At 40.3% G+C, this 15,590-nt stretch overlaps 2 protein-coding genes across 4 annotated transcripts in view; one reads left to right on the forward strand and one right to left on the reverse strand.

The window, feature by feature from the left end:
* Nucleotides 1-12,090, forward strand: cry5 (cryptochrome circadian regulator 5). Of its 3 annotated transcripts, XM_035782767.2 has the most exons (11): nucleotides 345-491; nucleotides 927-1,159; nucleotides 1,476-1,670; nucleotides 1,927-2,045; nucleotides 3,571-3,725; nucleotides 3,952-4,092; nucleotides 4,232-4,399; nucleotides 4,651-4,791; nucleotides 7,414-7,565; nucleotides 10,441-10,664; nucleotides 11,863-12,090. In XM_035782767.2, exons 2-11 carry the CDS (start codon nucleotides 945-947, stop codon nucleotides 11,916-11,918), a joined length of 1,566 nt encoding a protein of 521 aa, XP_035638660.1. In that variant the 5' UTR covers nucleotides 345-491; nucleotides 927-944; the 3' UTR covers nucleotides 11,919-12,090. The 3 variants fall into 3 exon arrangements, with proteins under 3 accessions (XP_035638661.1, XP_035638658.1, XP_035638660.1); XM_035782768.2 differs by lacking the exons at nucleotides 345-491; nucleotides 11,863-12,090 and adding an exon at nucleotides 1-147 and having other exon boundaries at nucleotides 10,441-10,729; XM_035782765.2 differs by lacking the exon at nucleotides 11,863-12,090 and having other exon boundaries at nucleotides 344-491; nucleotides 10,441-10,729.
* foxred1 (FAD-dependent oxidoreductase domain containing 1) overlaps nucleotides 10,139-15,590 on the reverse strand; it is a 20,050-nt gene continuing 14,598 nt past the window's right edge. Inside the window, exon 11 of the mRNA XM_035782769.2 lies at nucleotides 10,139-15,465. Coding sequence (XP_035638662.1) covers nucleotides 15,211-15,465 — 255 coding nt within the window. The 3' untranslated portion in view covers nucleotides 10,139-15,210. The remainder of the gene's footprint in view (nucleotides 15,466-15,590) is intronic.

Consider the following 15,590-nt stretch of genomic DNA (forward strand, 5'->3'; position numbering starts at 1 on the left):
CCAGAAACAGCATCCATTTATTAGACCTACGTCTGATTGGCTGCTCACGGGTAACACGTGTTGTGTTGGGTTTTGTAACTCTCTTTACGATTGATTACAAAACAAATTGTCAATATTTTCTACTGGTGCAGGCAAGACTGTATAAAGGTAAGTCTAGTCTTTAAAACTAGTTTCAAAGGCACAAAATAGTTATTTGAAAACGGACTGTTGTGCCATTTGTTTACATGACAAAATTGAAATGTTAAAACCGATAAATTGTAAACGGCGCCATCTAATGGAGAAGTAGCAACTACACGGCTTGGCAGTGCACCACACAACACGGACTGTCTCAATGATCTTATTGGCCAGAAACAGCATCCATTTATTAGACCTACGTCTGATTGGCTGCTCACGGGTAACACGTGTTGTGTTGGGTTTTGTAACTCTCTTTACGATTGATTACAAAACAAATTGTCAATATTTTCTACTGGTGCAGGCAAGACTGTATAAAGGTAAGTCTAGTTTTTAAAACTAGTTTCAACGGCACAAAATAGTTATTTGAAAACGGACTGTTGTGCCATTTGTTTACATGACAAAATTGAAATGTTAAAACCGATAAATTGTATCTCAATTCGTTTACAATAGAAACTATGTAGGCATAATCGAACCCATGCAGAGACATTCAGTAGGCTACTTTTATTAAAAGATTTTAAAGCCTAGATAGGTAACCTATGCTGGACACAGTGTTTACCCTTTGAAGTCCATTACGTCCCATCAAGATATTGAAAGTAACCGAATTAGAGGACTACCAACTGCCATAAATGTCCAGCTAGGCTACTCCCCCTCACTTTAGAACTACTTCTGACAGACATGTAAGGACAGGGGGAACCACTGGAGCAGAGCTTGAACTAACAATCCTGCCTCCTTGATTCGTTTATTCTTAAAAGGTAGGTCACCAAACAGGCATGGCTCATACTTGCATTCACTGGTTCCGCAAGGGGCTCCGACTGCACGACAATCCAGCACTTGTGGCTGCATTGCGGGACTGCAAGGAGATCTACCCTGTGTTTGTTCTGGACCCCTGTGCCCCCAACAACGTCAAAATTGGCATCAACCGATGGAAGTTCCTCATAGGAGCCCTTAAAGACTTGGATTGCAGCCTGAGGAAACTCAATTCTAGGTAGGAATAAAAGGACAACTCAAAAGCATGATGTCCAATGCTATTTCAGTTGCTTAGTGGATATGTTGTGTTGATGGAACTGGGTACTGTTGAAGCAAAACAATATTTTTTTGGTAATGGATCAATAAAGATGCATGTATTGTTTTGGTTAGTTAATGTAAGGAGTGGATAAAGAAATGAGATATGGTGTCTCTTCTTGGCTGTTTGTTTTGTGGCGATCCCAGATGGATCCCTACTGGTATTCTATTGTTGTGTGCTTCTAAAAAAATCTACAGTTAGTGAAGTAAAAAGTGCTGGTGGGGTCTCCACTCTCCAGGCTGTTTGTGGTGAGAGGTAAGCCAGAGGAGGTCTTTCCTAAGCTGTTCCAGAAGTGGAAGGTGACGCGGTTGACATATGAGTATGACACAGAGCCCTTCAGCCTCCGCCGGGACAAGGAGGTGGTCCGGTTAGCTGAAGAGCACGGAGTAGAAATCATCTACAAAGTCTCCCACACACTCTACAACATAGACAGGTGAGCGATCCTTAACGAGTGTTTACTCTGTGCAGAGAAAGCTTATTGCCAACTTAGAAATGAATGAAACACAATAAGAATACAATTACATGTGATTATTTTTATATGGAGACAGACATCTTAGAAAGAAATGCATGGTGACACTGTCTTAATTGAAAAATGTCTGAATACATAAAATGAACACCATCACTCAAGTTGCAAGACTATCTTGGATGCAGCACTAATGATCTGTATCCCTGCCCTGTCATTCTTGTAGGATAATTGAAGAGAACAATGGGAAGGCTCCCCTGACCTACAATCGGCTGCAGACCCTTGTCAGTAGTATCGGTCCCCCCAAAAGGCCTATCCCCGCTCCAACCAGTGATGACATGAAGGGTAAGACCAAAAGGTCTTTTGGAATGGTTCTCCCATGTGAATATATTTGCCATGTCCCGATTCTCTACCTTTATGTCCTAAGCGTTTATGTCCTAAGCGTGCACTTGTTCACTTCCCTTCATGGATTTAAAATGTGTAAGAAATATGGTGGAAACTTCTTCTAGCCCATGCTTAGGCCAAAACCAATCCAACGCTTTTAACTTTGAGGAAGAGTGTATAAGGGTTAAAATTCCAAATTTGGGCACTGATAAGCGACAAGAAGTTACCCCCATCCTTCCCGCTAATTGGGCAACATTTGCAAATTTTTGTTTGTCTGAGTGAGGGAAATGCTTTAACTAAGAAGACTATTTATTTTGAAAGATGACCTTGAGGATTATATTAAATACCGCTTTGATGTCATACAAGCAAGTCCAAATGTGCACTTCACATTTCCATATCATAAAGCTCATGTCATATACAGTTTCGACAATTATGATCACTGTTTGATGTATAGTTACAAGATGACATGGTGTCATAGCCTAGTGTTCAGAGCGTTGGACTAGTAACCGAAGGGTTGAATCCCCGAGCTGACAAAGTAAAAATCTGTCGTTCTGCCCCTGAACAAGGCAGTTAACCCACTGTTCCTAGGCCGTCATTGAAAATAAGAATTTGTTCTTAACTGACTTGCCTAGTTAAATAAAGGAATAAAAAAATACCCTGGGTTGTTCTGAACAGAATGAGCCAGTTTGTCTTTTGTGAAGAAAATGTGCTGCGGAACATGCACTCGACTCCTTTCAATGCGCACAAATTATGATCGGTTTCTAAGAATTTCCTTGTGAAAGCCTTTTATAACTTAGCTAGTCATGATGGCATTAGAACAAGCTTTCAAATGATGCTCACCTGACCCAGATTGCAATTTATAATGGGCTGTTTTTGGATTGTGTAAACAACAGTAATTGTGTGATATAGCGGGGATACAGGGTTGTGTTAACTACAAGTATACTTGCTCTAATTCCTCAACGGCAGAGCTAGGAGAGCTACAAAATAAAAACATCTTTATAGTTGAAGACTTCTTTGAGTCATACAAGTGCATTGAAATGACTTAGGAACTGTTTACACTTTGGAGAGGTGTGAGGCCACTTGGGGACATCAGTTCATCCTCACTCAAACCTGTGTAATTATTTTTGTTATGTTGCACCTACCCCACTTTTAAGGAATATTTTTATCATGTTACTGAATGTATCCAGAGTATTTCAGATTTCGTTATCAACAAATGTGGCGAAAAGTACATTAAATGTAAAATGCACATAAATTCAACAGTGTAATATTTGGATTTAGTCTTGTATTAGGTCAACTGTTGTCATCCACTTTGGTCTAATAATTTCCCCATGATCTCCATACTCTTCACTTTCAATTGCTACCATGCTTATGCAAATTATTTTCAGATTTCTGTAAGAAACATACATTATTTTAGCCCTATACAGATAACCCTTTACACTTGTGGGAATTGGCCTAACTTTTGCCTTTCTTCCTCACATTCAACTAGATGTAAAGACTCCGTGCTCAGAGAAACATGAGGAACACTATGGCATCTCCACGTTAGAGAAGTTGTATCAGGATCCAGAGTCTTTGACTGAGGAGCTGTTCCCCGGTGGAGAGCAAGAGGCTCTGCTGAGACTGGACCAACACATGGAGAGAAAGGTACTCATGTCTTTTGGCAGCCATCTTGATTACTGGTACATGAGCAATGACAAGTGGATGGAAGATGGAAAAACCCATTTTCCTTCCAACACATTGGTCAGTATTTAGACTTAAGGTTCACACGCTTATCCTAGACTTTCATGTAAATCATTTGTTGATGTCAATGGGGGAGTTGGTTAAATGGAATTCCTTGTTTAATTTATTTTCGTTATTTGGTGTCACCCAGGAATGGGTGCGTGGCTTTGAGAAACCACAGACGTCCCCAAACTCCCTGAGCCCCAGCACCACCGTCCTCAGCCCTTATATGACATTTGGCTGCCTGTCAGTACGCACCTTCTGGTGGAGTCTAACTGACGTCTACCAAGGGGTGAGTCTCTTCAAGCCTATCAATCAACTTCCATTGATGGGTAAGTGTTTTGCAGAGTTTGGTCATGCACAAGAATGGGAAGTCATATTGTGGAAAATTTAAAGTAATGTCTGACATCTTACCTTTGTGGGATTTGTAGAAGAAGCACTCCAAGCCTCCCGTCTCGCTGCATGGCCAGCTGCTGTGGAGAGAGTTCTTCTACACAGCCGGCCTGGGCATCCCCAACTTTGACAAGATGGAGGGAAACCCGGTGTGTACACAGGTGGACTGGGACAGCAACCCCGAGTATCTGGCTGCATGGGCAGAGGTAGGCCTGTAGAGCTCCTAACACATAGGGCCAGTTTCAGTCAGAGATTAAGTCTACTCCTGGACTAAAAAGCAAATAATGGAGATTTTCCAGTGATCATGCTTTTTAGTCCAGGGTAATAGGTTCAATCAGTGTCTGGGAACCAGACCATAAAACTCTGAAGAATAGAATTTCACTTAATCTGATGCTATAGTAAAGCATGACATTGTTGTTTATCAATTCACTCAATGTGTGCGTGTGTTGCTCTGCAGGCCAGGACTGGTTTCCCCTTCATCGATGCCATCATGACCCAGCTGAGGCAAGAGGGCTGGATCCACCACCTGGCCCGGCACGCCGTGGCCTGCTTCCTGACCAGAGGAGACCTGTGGATCAGCTGGGAGGAGGGCCAGAAGGTATGGACTACCATACCTTGCCCTTATGGATTATTGTTATTTATTAACGTCTACGGTATATAACCTCAAGTGGGTTTTAGCTGCATTCTTTAGCATGGCTTTAGCAATCACAACTGTACTGCAATAATACAATAAATAATAATTGAAACCCCATTATGTATGCTGTAAATATAAGACATCTGATCATTTAAAATGCTTTTCAGTGAGGCAAATACAGTACCTCACAAGAAAGAGAAAAAAAATACTATCTACTCTTATTGCTGTTAGTACATTTACAATGTTCAAGTTGTGTAATGACATTTAAAAAGATTGATCAACAAGTCTGACCCCTTTATTGACAAGGTCCTCACTGCAGAGCATGGATGATGTAGTTGAATGTCCCAGCCTAGCCCACCAATCATTGATATTAGTCAAACCTGAACATTAAAGCTGGAATCCTTAATGGTGAAACCACCACATCCATTCCATCTTTAAATAATATTCATGTTCATGGATATAATCATTCACTTCCTGTTTGGTGACATGAATATGGCCTGGCACTGCAGTAAGTGTCATATATATCCAGCTACTGTTAATTGAAATGTATCACCAAGGGCAATACATTCTTCATCCATCTTTAATTCATTCATTGTTTACTGTAGGACACTTGGTCTGAAATGATGATAGGCCATATATATATTGTCCACTGTGGTTGTTGAAAACACAGTGTACTGCAAATAATTATTCCAATAATGAGTTAGATGGTGTCATTTGTCAGAGCCTAGTGGTTAGAGCATTGGAAAAGTAGCCGGAAGGTTGCAAGTTCAAACCCCCGAGCTGACAAGGTGCAAATCTGTCGTTCTGCCCCTGAACAGGCAGTTATCCCACTGTTCCTAGGCCGTCATTGAAAATAAGAATTTGTTCTTAACTGACTTGCCTAGTTAAATAAAGGTTAAATAAATAAATAAAACATCTATGAAATACAGCATTTCTCTGTTCTGGAGTGTAATTTGCATAGAAGAAAGAAACCACAGTGAATAGGCCTATGTACTGTACAGTCTAAGAACCTTTGTGAAACCGAAGTGTATCTACAGTTAGGGCCTAACGGCCATGTCGTCAGATGTTCTGCTCAAACAAGAGCTTTAACAATCATGCATTGCTTACATCATAATTATAATTCAGAACATGAAACCTTGCAGAAGTTATCCTGTCTCCCTAAGAGCCGATTTGTGCCTCGTCTGTTACGTCCAACTTTTCAAGCTGAGGGACTTCTCTCTCTTGTGTCTAGTTGAATGGTTTAATGGAATAAAGTGACACGATTAGTCCTGCTCCATAGAGGATTGATATTGAAACCTGGCTCCTGCCCCATCCATTAATCTCAGCACAACCATCCAACTCAAGTACTCTCTCTTTGTTATGCTCTGTAAGGACAAGGTTATTACAGTGAAATCTTAATATAGAAAACCTTTTAATAATTGGTTTTAAAGTTCACACTGCCGTCTGAAAGCTGTAACTGTAGTTTTTACTGCCAATCAACATGTTACTAGTGTGTGTCTCAAATGGTTTTAACTTTCAATTGATAATTCAACAGTTATTTGGCAGACTTGTTTTGTAGAGTTTGAAACGTACTGTAGACTTAGGTGCAATTCAGTGACAACAGTGGCTGGGTAAGCACGGGCTGTTAAAGCCAGATTTACACATAAATATTGACACCCAAGTTCACCATACAACAGAAACAGTGCCTTCAAAAAGTATTCATACCCCTAGACTTTTTCCACATTTTGTTACAGCCTGAATTTTAAATGGGTTAATGATACTCACCCATCTACACACACTATGCCATAATGATAACTTTAAAAAAATATATATTTATTGAAAAAATAAATACAGATATCTAATTTACATAAGTATTCATACTCCTGAATCAATGCTTTGCAGAAGCACCTTTGGCAGGGATTACAGCTGTGAGTCTTTCTGGGTAAGTCCAATAGCGTTGGACACCTGGATTGTGCAACATTTGCACATTATTCTTTAAAAAAAAAATGTTCAAGCTCTGTCAAGTTGGTTGTTGATCATTGTTAGACAACTATTTTCAGATGTTGCCATAAATTAAGTAGTCTCCTATTCCCTTGCCTAGCGTTTAAGAGCGTTGGGCCAGTAACTGAGTGGTTGCTGGTTCAAATCCCTGAGCTGACTAGGTGAAAAATCTGTGCCCTTAACCCTAATTGTTTCTGTAAATTGCTCTGGATTAAGCGCGTCTGCTAAATGACTAAAATGTAAATAGTGCACTACTTTTGACCAGGGCCCTGGTCAATAGTGCACTATGTAGGGCATAGGGTGCCATTTGGGGCATAATCCCTATATATGCTCAACCATTCCTCATAAGTCTAATGAAAAGCACAATAACCAGATCAAAATGGTCATGTTTGGTAAGAATGAGGCTAAATGGTGAGATTAGAGGAGCAACTCAATACTTGAAAGTAGAGTCTTTCTCTCATCCTCTTTTGAATGCATTGATCTGAAAATGTTGGCATCAATAGGCCTGATACAAGGTTTTGACACCATTTCAGAATATTTAGATGAATTTAGTTCTGACCACTGTATTATTGAGTTGATTCTCATTGGACCTTGTTTGCCTCACAGGTATTTGAGGAACTCTTATTGGATGGAGACTGGTCCCTGAATGCTGGGAACTGGCAGTGGCTCTCTGCTAGTACTTTCTTTCACCAGTTCTTCAGGGTCTACTCGCCCATTGTCTTTGGGAAGAAAACTGACAAAAACGGAGACTACATCAAGTAAGAATATTAACCCTTACCAAAGCCAGAATGTTAGATTTATTACCTTGTAATACCATAGCATCCAATTGTTTTGCTGTCACACAAATAAATGTGTTGATCAGAATTAGAGGTAGACCGATTATGATTTAATGCCGATACCGATTATCGGAGGACCAAAAAAAAGCAGATACCGATTAATCGGATGATTTTTATATACAGTGGGGCAAAAAAGTATTTAGTCAGCCACCAATTGTGCAAGTTCTCCCACTTAAAGATGAGGCCTGTAATTTTCATCATAGGTACACTTCAACTATGACAAAATGAGGAACAATGAAGCAAAGAATGAATGGGGCCATGTATCGTGAGATTTTGAGTGAAGACCTCATTCCATCAGCAAGGGCATTGAAGATGAAACGTGGCTGGGTCTTTCAGCATAACAATGATCCCAAACACACCGCCCGGGCAACGAAGGAGTGGCTTCGTAAGAAGCATTTCAAGGTCCCGGAGTGGCCTAGCCAGTCTCCAGATCTCAACCCCATAGAAAATCTTTGGAGGGAGTTGAAAGTCTGTGTTGCCCAACAACAGCCCCAAAACATCACTGCTCTAGAGGAGATCTGCATGGAGGAATGGGCCAAAATACCAGCAACAGTGTGAAGACTTACAGAAAACGTTTGACCTCTGTCATTGCCAACAAAGGGTATATAACAAAGTATTGAGAAACTTTTGTTATTGACCAAATACTTATTTTCCACCATAATTTGCAAATAAATTCATTAAAAATCGTACAATGTGATTTTTCTGGATTTTTTCCCCCCCTAATTGTCTGTTTGTCTGTACCTATGATGAAAATTACAGGACTCATCTTTTTAAGTGGGAGAACTTGCACAATTGGTGGCTGACTAAATACTTTTTGCCCCACTGTAATAATGACAATTAGAACAATACTGAATGAACAATGAACACCATTTTAACTTAATATAATACATCAATAAAATCAATTTAGCCTCAAATAAATAATGAAACATATTCAATTTGGTTTAAATAATGCAAAAACAAAGTGTTGGAGAAGAAATTAAAAGTGCAATATGTGCCATGTAAGAAAGCTAACATTTAAGTTCCTTGCTCAGAACATATGAAAGCTGGTGGTTCCTTTTAACATGAGTCTTCAATATTCCCAGGTAAGAAGTTTTAGGTTGTAGTTATTATAGGACTACTTCTCTCTATACCATTTGCATTTCATATTCCTTTGACTATTGGATGTTCTAATAGGTACTTTAGTATTGCCACCCTAATCTCGGGAGTTGATTGGCTTGAAGTCATAAACCGCGCAATGCTTGAAGCACAGCGAAGAGCTGCTGGCAAACGCAGTAAAGTGCTGTTTGAATTAATGCTTACGAGCCTGCTGCTGCCTACCACCGCTCAGTCAGACTGCTCTATCAAATCAGACTTAATTATAATATAACACACAGAAAAACAATTGACCAAACCTACCTTTTCGAAAACAAAACGTTTATTCTTTCAGTGAAATACGGAACCGTTCCGTATTTTATCTAACGGGTGGCATCCCAAAGTCTAAATATTGCTGTTACATTGCTCAATGTTGTCATAATTACGTAGAATTCTGGCAAATTAGTTCGGAACGAGCCAGGGGCTCAAACTGTTGCATATACCCTGACTCTGCGTGCAATGAACGCAAGAGAAGTGACACAATTTCCCTAGTTTAATATTGCCTGCTAACATGAATTTCTGTTAACTAAATATGCATGTTTAAAAATATATACTTCTGTCTGTTGATTTTAAAGGCATTGATGTTCATGGTTAGGTACATTCGTGCAACGATTGTGCTTTTTTCGCAAATGCGCTTTTGTGAAATCATCCCCTGTTTGGCGAAGTTGGCTGTCTTTGTTAGGAAGAAATGATCTTCACACAGTTTGCAACGAGCCAGGCGGCCCAAACTGCTGCATATACCCTGACTCTGTCGAACAGATTGCAAGAGAAGTGACAATTTCTCTAGTTAAAGAAATTCATGTTCGCAGGCAATATTAACTAAATATGCAGGTTTAAAAATATATACTTGTGTATTGATTTTAAGAAAGGTGTTGATGTTTATGGTTAAGTACACATTGGCGCAATGCCAGTGCTTTTTTCGCAAATGAGCTTGTTAAATCACCCGTTTGGTGAAGTAGGCTGTGATTCAATGATAAATTAACAGGCACCGCATCGATTATATGCAACGCAGGACAAGCTAGATAAACTAGTGATTATGTTAAGATTGATTGTTTTTTATAAGACACGTTTAATGCTAGCTGGCTCCTTGCTGCACTCGCATAAAAAGGCAGTCAGCCTGCAACGTAATCGTCCATGATCGGTGTCCAAAAATGCAGATTACCGATTATGAAAACTCGAAACCGGCCCCAAATTAATCGGCCAACCTCTAATCTGAATCCTAAACTGGTAAGATATTTTTCAATTAATAAAAGGGGCTATGTCATAAGCTCTCAGTTCTATAATGGGGCAAAAATGGCAGCCACCTTGGTCAGGGAGAAATCCAAAACCAGTATAATTGGAATGAATGAGAGTAAATGCATAGGTGATACATTTCCTGTTTTTACTTATGCAGAAAAAGAAAAAGGCATGTGATGTATCAAAGTGTAATGGAATTATAGTCACCCTAAAAGTCATTATAAATAATTTACAGGTTATACCCATTTATTCCAACCTTAACCCTCAAATATGTAAAAACAGACCATACATTTAAAAAAATGATTGGAATGCTGTGAGTGCGATTTTATGATATGTTAATTGATGATTAACCACAACCAATCATGAACCTGCATTGTAGGAAGGACACCCCCCTTCACGTTCTAACCAATCACAATCATCTGTGTTATAGGAAATACCTGCCCCACTTGAAGAAGTACCCAGCTCAGTACATCTACGAGCCGTGGAAGGCTCCCCGCAGCGTCCAGGAGGCAGCAGGGTGCATCGTAGGCAAGGACTACCCGCGGCCCATAGTGGAGCACGAGGTGATCAGCAAGAAGAACATCCAGAGGATGAAGGCAGCCTACGCAAAGAGATCCCCACATTCCAGTGATGAGTCACCCAGCAAGGAGAAAGGTTTGTTTCCCCTAGGTACAGCTATAGGATCAGCTTCCCCTAACCTTAACCATAGTATAGGATAACACAGAGCGCCATATTCTGACTTTGGATCTGCATGCTCAAACTTACATGCAAATCTCCCATTGATATCAATAAATGATATGCGAAAGTCCAAGTAGTGCACATGGACCAAGTCAGAATATCACCCTGAATGCCTTACAAATGACTACTTAATCGCTAGTACTGACAACTAACGTTACGGTTGATGAAAGGACTAATTGTCGGTATTTAGGACAGGGACTGCAGATTAGCTGTTCCTTGTCCTAATAAACATGTACTGCTATATCCTTGATGGAATGATTCATTGGATATCATTGTTTGCAATTAGGGATGTGACAAATGTACACATTTTCTTAGCGTTTAAACTGCCATTTATCATTAAAGCGTTTAATAAAAAATACAAAACCTAAACGCAGTCCTGGCTACCTACCCAACGGCACTCCCCTTACTGCTGTCCCCCATTCACTCAGTAATGATGGTAGAAATGCAGTTTTAGGCTCTCTTTGTGCCTCTCCTCCATGTTCTCAGTACATGGGACTTCATGTCACACTTCTCATCAATATGATGACTCGTTGCAGAGTGTTCATAGACGTCCAACAATGGTGTTTGAGAGCAATCGTTGTAAATTTCTCCATCAGGTCCGTGGTGGTTTTTCGACATGGCATCTTGTAGTCTGGTTCTAGATATGCCATTAGGGTATTGAAGTAGACATCCTCTACCATTGACAATGGTTGCAATCATTGATTTCTTTTCACTCTGTCCCTTATCCCACTGCTGCCAGCAACAGCATGGGTCTCACGGTGCATCCCTTTCAGCATTGCACCAGTACTGCTACTGTAGCTCAATTCCCCCTCAAAGTTACCATTTCATCACCTTCTCATTTAACTAAAGTATTGCCATACAGGACTTAGCTGCTGTTGCTTTCATGTCTAACTGCCATTTTCCCAACTAATAATGACAATGAGGTGTGGAGCGCTTTATCAGTGGCAAACAATTAGAAAGATGCATGTCATCTATGTACAGTATTGTTGTAGCATTATTTGCACACAAAAAAATCAAAACGTTGACAATCCCAAATTCATTTAAAACATCACACCCCTATTTGCTATGGTTTGAATTTATAGAAGTGGACTAACTCTTTCTCTTGCTTTTGAAGGTAAAAAACACAAAGCGCCATCTGTATTGGATATGCTGATAAAGAAGAAGAAATGATATTGTTTTGGAGACGTGTTCATCTACTCCAATTAGAGCTTGAGTGGAAGCTGTCATGTTACATTTTGTCTATCGGTTTACATGTCACATTTACATTATGACTTTCAATGTATGGGAATTGGTGGGCTTTTTCCCCAGTATGTGCTGAAAATAAAAACTCTTTGGCTAAACATTCAAACAAGGCAGTCATTTTATATATTAAGGAAGTAAATGTGAAATTTGGCCTGTAAAATCACATAGGAGATTCACACACTGAAGAAAACAACCATACATAGGACGCAGACCGCGGGGGATGATGGGACGCACACTGAAGAAAACAACCATACATAGGACGCAGACCGCGGGGGATGATGGGACGCACACTGAAGAAAACAACCATACATAGGACGCAGACCGCGGGGGATGATGGGACGCACACTGAAGAAAACAACCATACATAGGACGCAGACCGCGGGGGATGATGGGACGCACACTGTCGCACATTCAAAAAGCTGATCTAACAAAGTGGATATTTCTCAAATCCATCATGATTATGTTATAAACAGGCCCACAACGTGGTTACTAAAATCTGATTTGGATATTGTGCAGTGAAAACAGCCAAATATATTTAGAAGTTGTCCGTTTCGGGTTTACAAAACTATCTGTTAAATGCCATTTTCCGTTCGTATAAGCTGGTAGAATAACTAGCATATAGAAATCGGGGGTGGTAGTTGTTTAACTGTAATGCAGTTGATTGGTGACGATAACATGAACTGGGGTTGACATCTATACAAGCATTACACATTTTTACCCCAACAGTGTGAAATACAAACAATAGCCTAAATGTAGGCTAATTTTGGTGGGCGGCAATGAGGTAAATTGATGTGCCATTGCACATAGATTTTGAAATTGAAGCCATGGGTTTCTAAACTAGTTCATTTTACTATTGATCACAAGTGTTAACTTTTTTTATACAAACACATGCGATGCGGTAAAGACGTCAATAGATTGACATCTTTACTGCATCACATGTACAGTTGAAGTAGGAAGTTTACATACTTATGTTGGAGTCTCTAAAACTGATTTTTCAACCGCTCCACAAATTTCTTGTGAACAAACTATAGTTTTGGCAAGTCGGTTAGGACATCTACTTTGCATGACAAGTAATTTTCCTAACAATTGTTTAGACTAATTGTTTAAATTATTTCATTGTATTACAATTCCAGTGGGTCAGAAGTTTACATACACTAAGGTGCCTGTGCCTTTAAACAGCTTGGAAAATTCCAGAAAATTATGGCATGGCTTTAGAAGCTTCTGATAGGCTAATTTACATAATTTGCATCAATTGAAGGTGTACCTATGGATGTATTTCAAGGCCTACCGTCAATCTCAGTGCCTCTTTGCTTGATATCATGGGAAAATCAGAAAAGACCTCAGAATTTTTTGGGGAGACCTCCACAAATCTGGTTCATCCTTGGGAGCAATTTCCAAATGCCTGAAGGTATCACGTTCATCTGTACAAACAATAGTACGCAAGTATAAACACCATGGGACCACGCAGCCGTCATACCGCTCAGGAAGGAGACGCGTTCGGTCTCCTAGAGATGAATGTAGTTTGGTGTGAAAAAGCACAAATCAATCCCAAAACAACAGCAAAGGACCTTGTGAAGATGCTAGAGGAAACAGGTACAGAATTATCTATATCCACAGTAAAACCAGTCCTATATAGACATAACCTGTATGGCCGCTCAGCAAGGAAGAAGCCACTGCTCCAAAGCTGGCATAAAAAAGACAGATTACGGTTTGCAACTGCACATGGGGACAAAGAACATATTTTTGGGAGAAATGTCCTCTGGTCTGATGAAAGAAAAATATAACTGTTTAGCCATAATAACCATCGTTATGTTTGGAGGAAAAAGGGGAGGGGAGGCTTGCAAGCCGAAGAACACCATCCCAACCATGAAGCACGGGGGTGGCAGCATCATGTTGTGGGACTGCTTTGCTGCATGAGAGACTGGTGCACTTCAGAAAATAGATGGCATCATGAGGAAAGGAAAAATATGTGGATATATTGAAACAACATCTCAAGACATCAGTCAGGAAGTTAAAGCTTGGTGGCAAATGGGTCTTCCAAATGGACAATGACCCCAAGCATACTTCCAAAGTTGTGGCAAAATGGCTTAAGGACAACAAAGTCAAGGTATTGGAGTGGCCATCACAAAGCCCTGACCTCAATCCTATAGAAAATTTGTGGGCAGAACTGAAAAAGCATGTCCTCTGTCAGGAGGAATGGGACAAAATTTACCCAACTTATTGTGGAAGGCTATCCAAAATGTTTGACCCAAATTTAAAAGGCAACGCTACCAAATACTAATTTAGTAAACTTCTGACCCACTGGGAATGTGATGAAAGAAATAAAAGCTGAAGTAAGTCACTCTCCTATTATTCTGACAGTTCACATTCTTAAAATAAAGTGGTGAATAAAGTGAGGATTAAATGTCAGGAATTGTGAAACTGAGTTTAAATGTATTTGGCTAAGGTGTATGTAAACTTCCAACTTCACTTTTTCTTATACAAATACAGTTGAATGCTTACGTGATCAAGAGTAAAGTGACATGTCTAGGTTAAATGGTTAAATAAAATAAAGATGCATAGTCAAGCCATTCAATACAGGTTTACCATCGGAGGAATGGAAATTACTCCAATATCCAACTAAAAGCCTTTCTAATTGTGCTAACGCATTGTATGTCAGTACCCACTGGTTGTCATAAGGTGTATGCACCAATTTGTAAGTCGCTCTGGATAAGAGCGTCTGCTAAATGACTTAAATGTAAATGTAATGTAAATACCTTATTCTTTGTACAGTAGGTTAGATATTGGGCATCCTAAATTCCATGCTTACTTCAGAAGTCCATGTTTGCTGTCAAGGCTCTTTCTTCTACCCTCTTCTCTTCCTCATCCCACAAAGTCCCTCACTCGTTCCTGAGATGCATTTCTGACGCATCCCATTTTTTCCCATTCAGTCTTGCGGTCGGTGTTCTGAGCACTCCCAAGCAATGGGTGACTGTGTTTAAGTGCAAAGCACTTTGGCTGAGGCCGCTGCCATGTGGTCTCACCGGTAGACCACAGAATTGAGCTTGTGAAATGTGCAGTTACTCCCTCATGCACTTTAGTGAAGAAATTAATAGGACACCATTCATCTTACCAGAAACTTTGGCAAACTCTTATTTCGAGACCATATTTCCCACAAGACTGTAGAACGCGACAAGGCATTCCTCTTTCCTCCCTTCGTAAAAATGTCAGACTCTCCCTCTCAGACAATGTTCCTCTCTAATATGGGTTCCTTGGTCATGATGCGTTTGAAGCTGAAGGCGCTCAGGTCCAGGGTCTTGAAGCCCCCGTCCAGGATGAGTTCGGCCATGGCGCGACCTACTGCCGGCGAGTGCTGCAGCCCGTGCCCACTGAAGCCTGTGGCAAAGAACATGTTGTTGACCAGCGGGTGCATGCCCACGATGCCGTTCTGGTCAAAGGTGTTGTAGTCGTAGAAGCCGGCCCATGCGCTCTTCACCTGAAAGGAGTGATGCGAGACGAATGTTAAATTTGAGGGACAGACGTTATTGGCAATGATACGGAGCTAATTCGAAAGCAGCACAAAGGACAAAAGTAGAAACAGTAGCAACAGATTTATCAACT

The sequence above is a fragment of the Oncorhynchus keta genome, chromosome 12 (genome assembly GCF_023373465.1).
Source record: "Oncorhynchus keta strain PuntledgeMale-10-30-2019 chromosome 12, Oket_V2, whole genome shotgun sequence".
NCBI lineage: Eukaryota > Metazoa > Chordata > Actinopteri > Salmoniformes > Salmonidae > Oncorhynchus > Oncorhynchus keta.

Bases quoted from the DNA above. Each gene is read 5' to 3' on its own strand.
- cry5 (XM_035782768.2), top strand. From the start codon at position 945: ATGGCTCATACTTGCATTCACTGGTTCCGCAAGGGGCTCCGACTGCAC. The intron at 1,160-1,475 runs GTAGGAATAAAA...TCCACTCTCCAG, and splicing joins CTGAGGAAACTCAATTCTAG to GCTGTTTGTGGTGAGAGGTA. The intron at 4,400-4,650 runs GTAGGCCTGTAG...GTTGCTCTGCAG, and splicing joins ATCTGGCTGCATGGGCAGAG to GCCAGGACTGGTTTCCCCTT.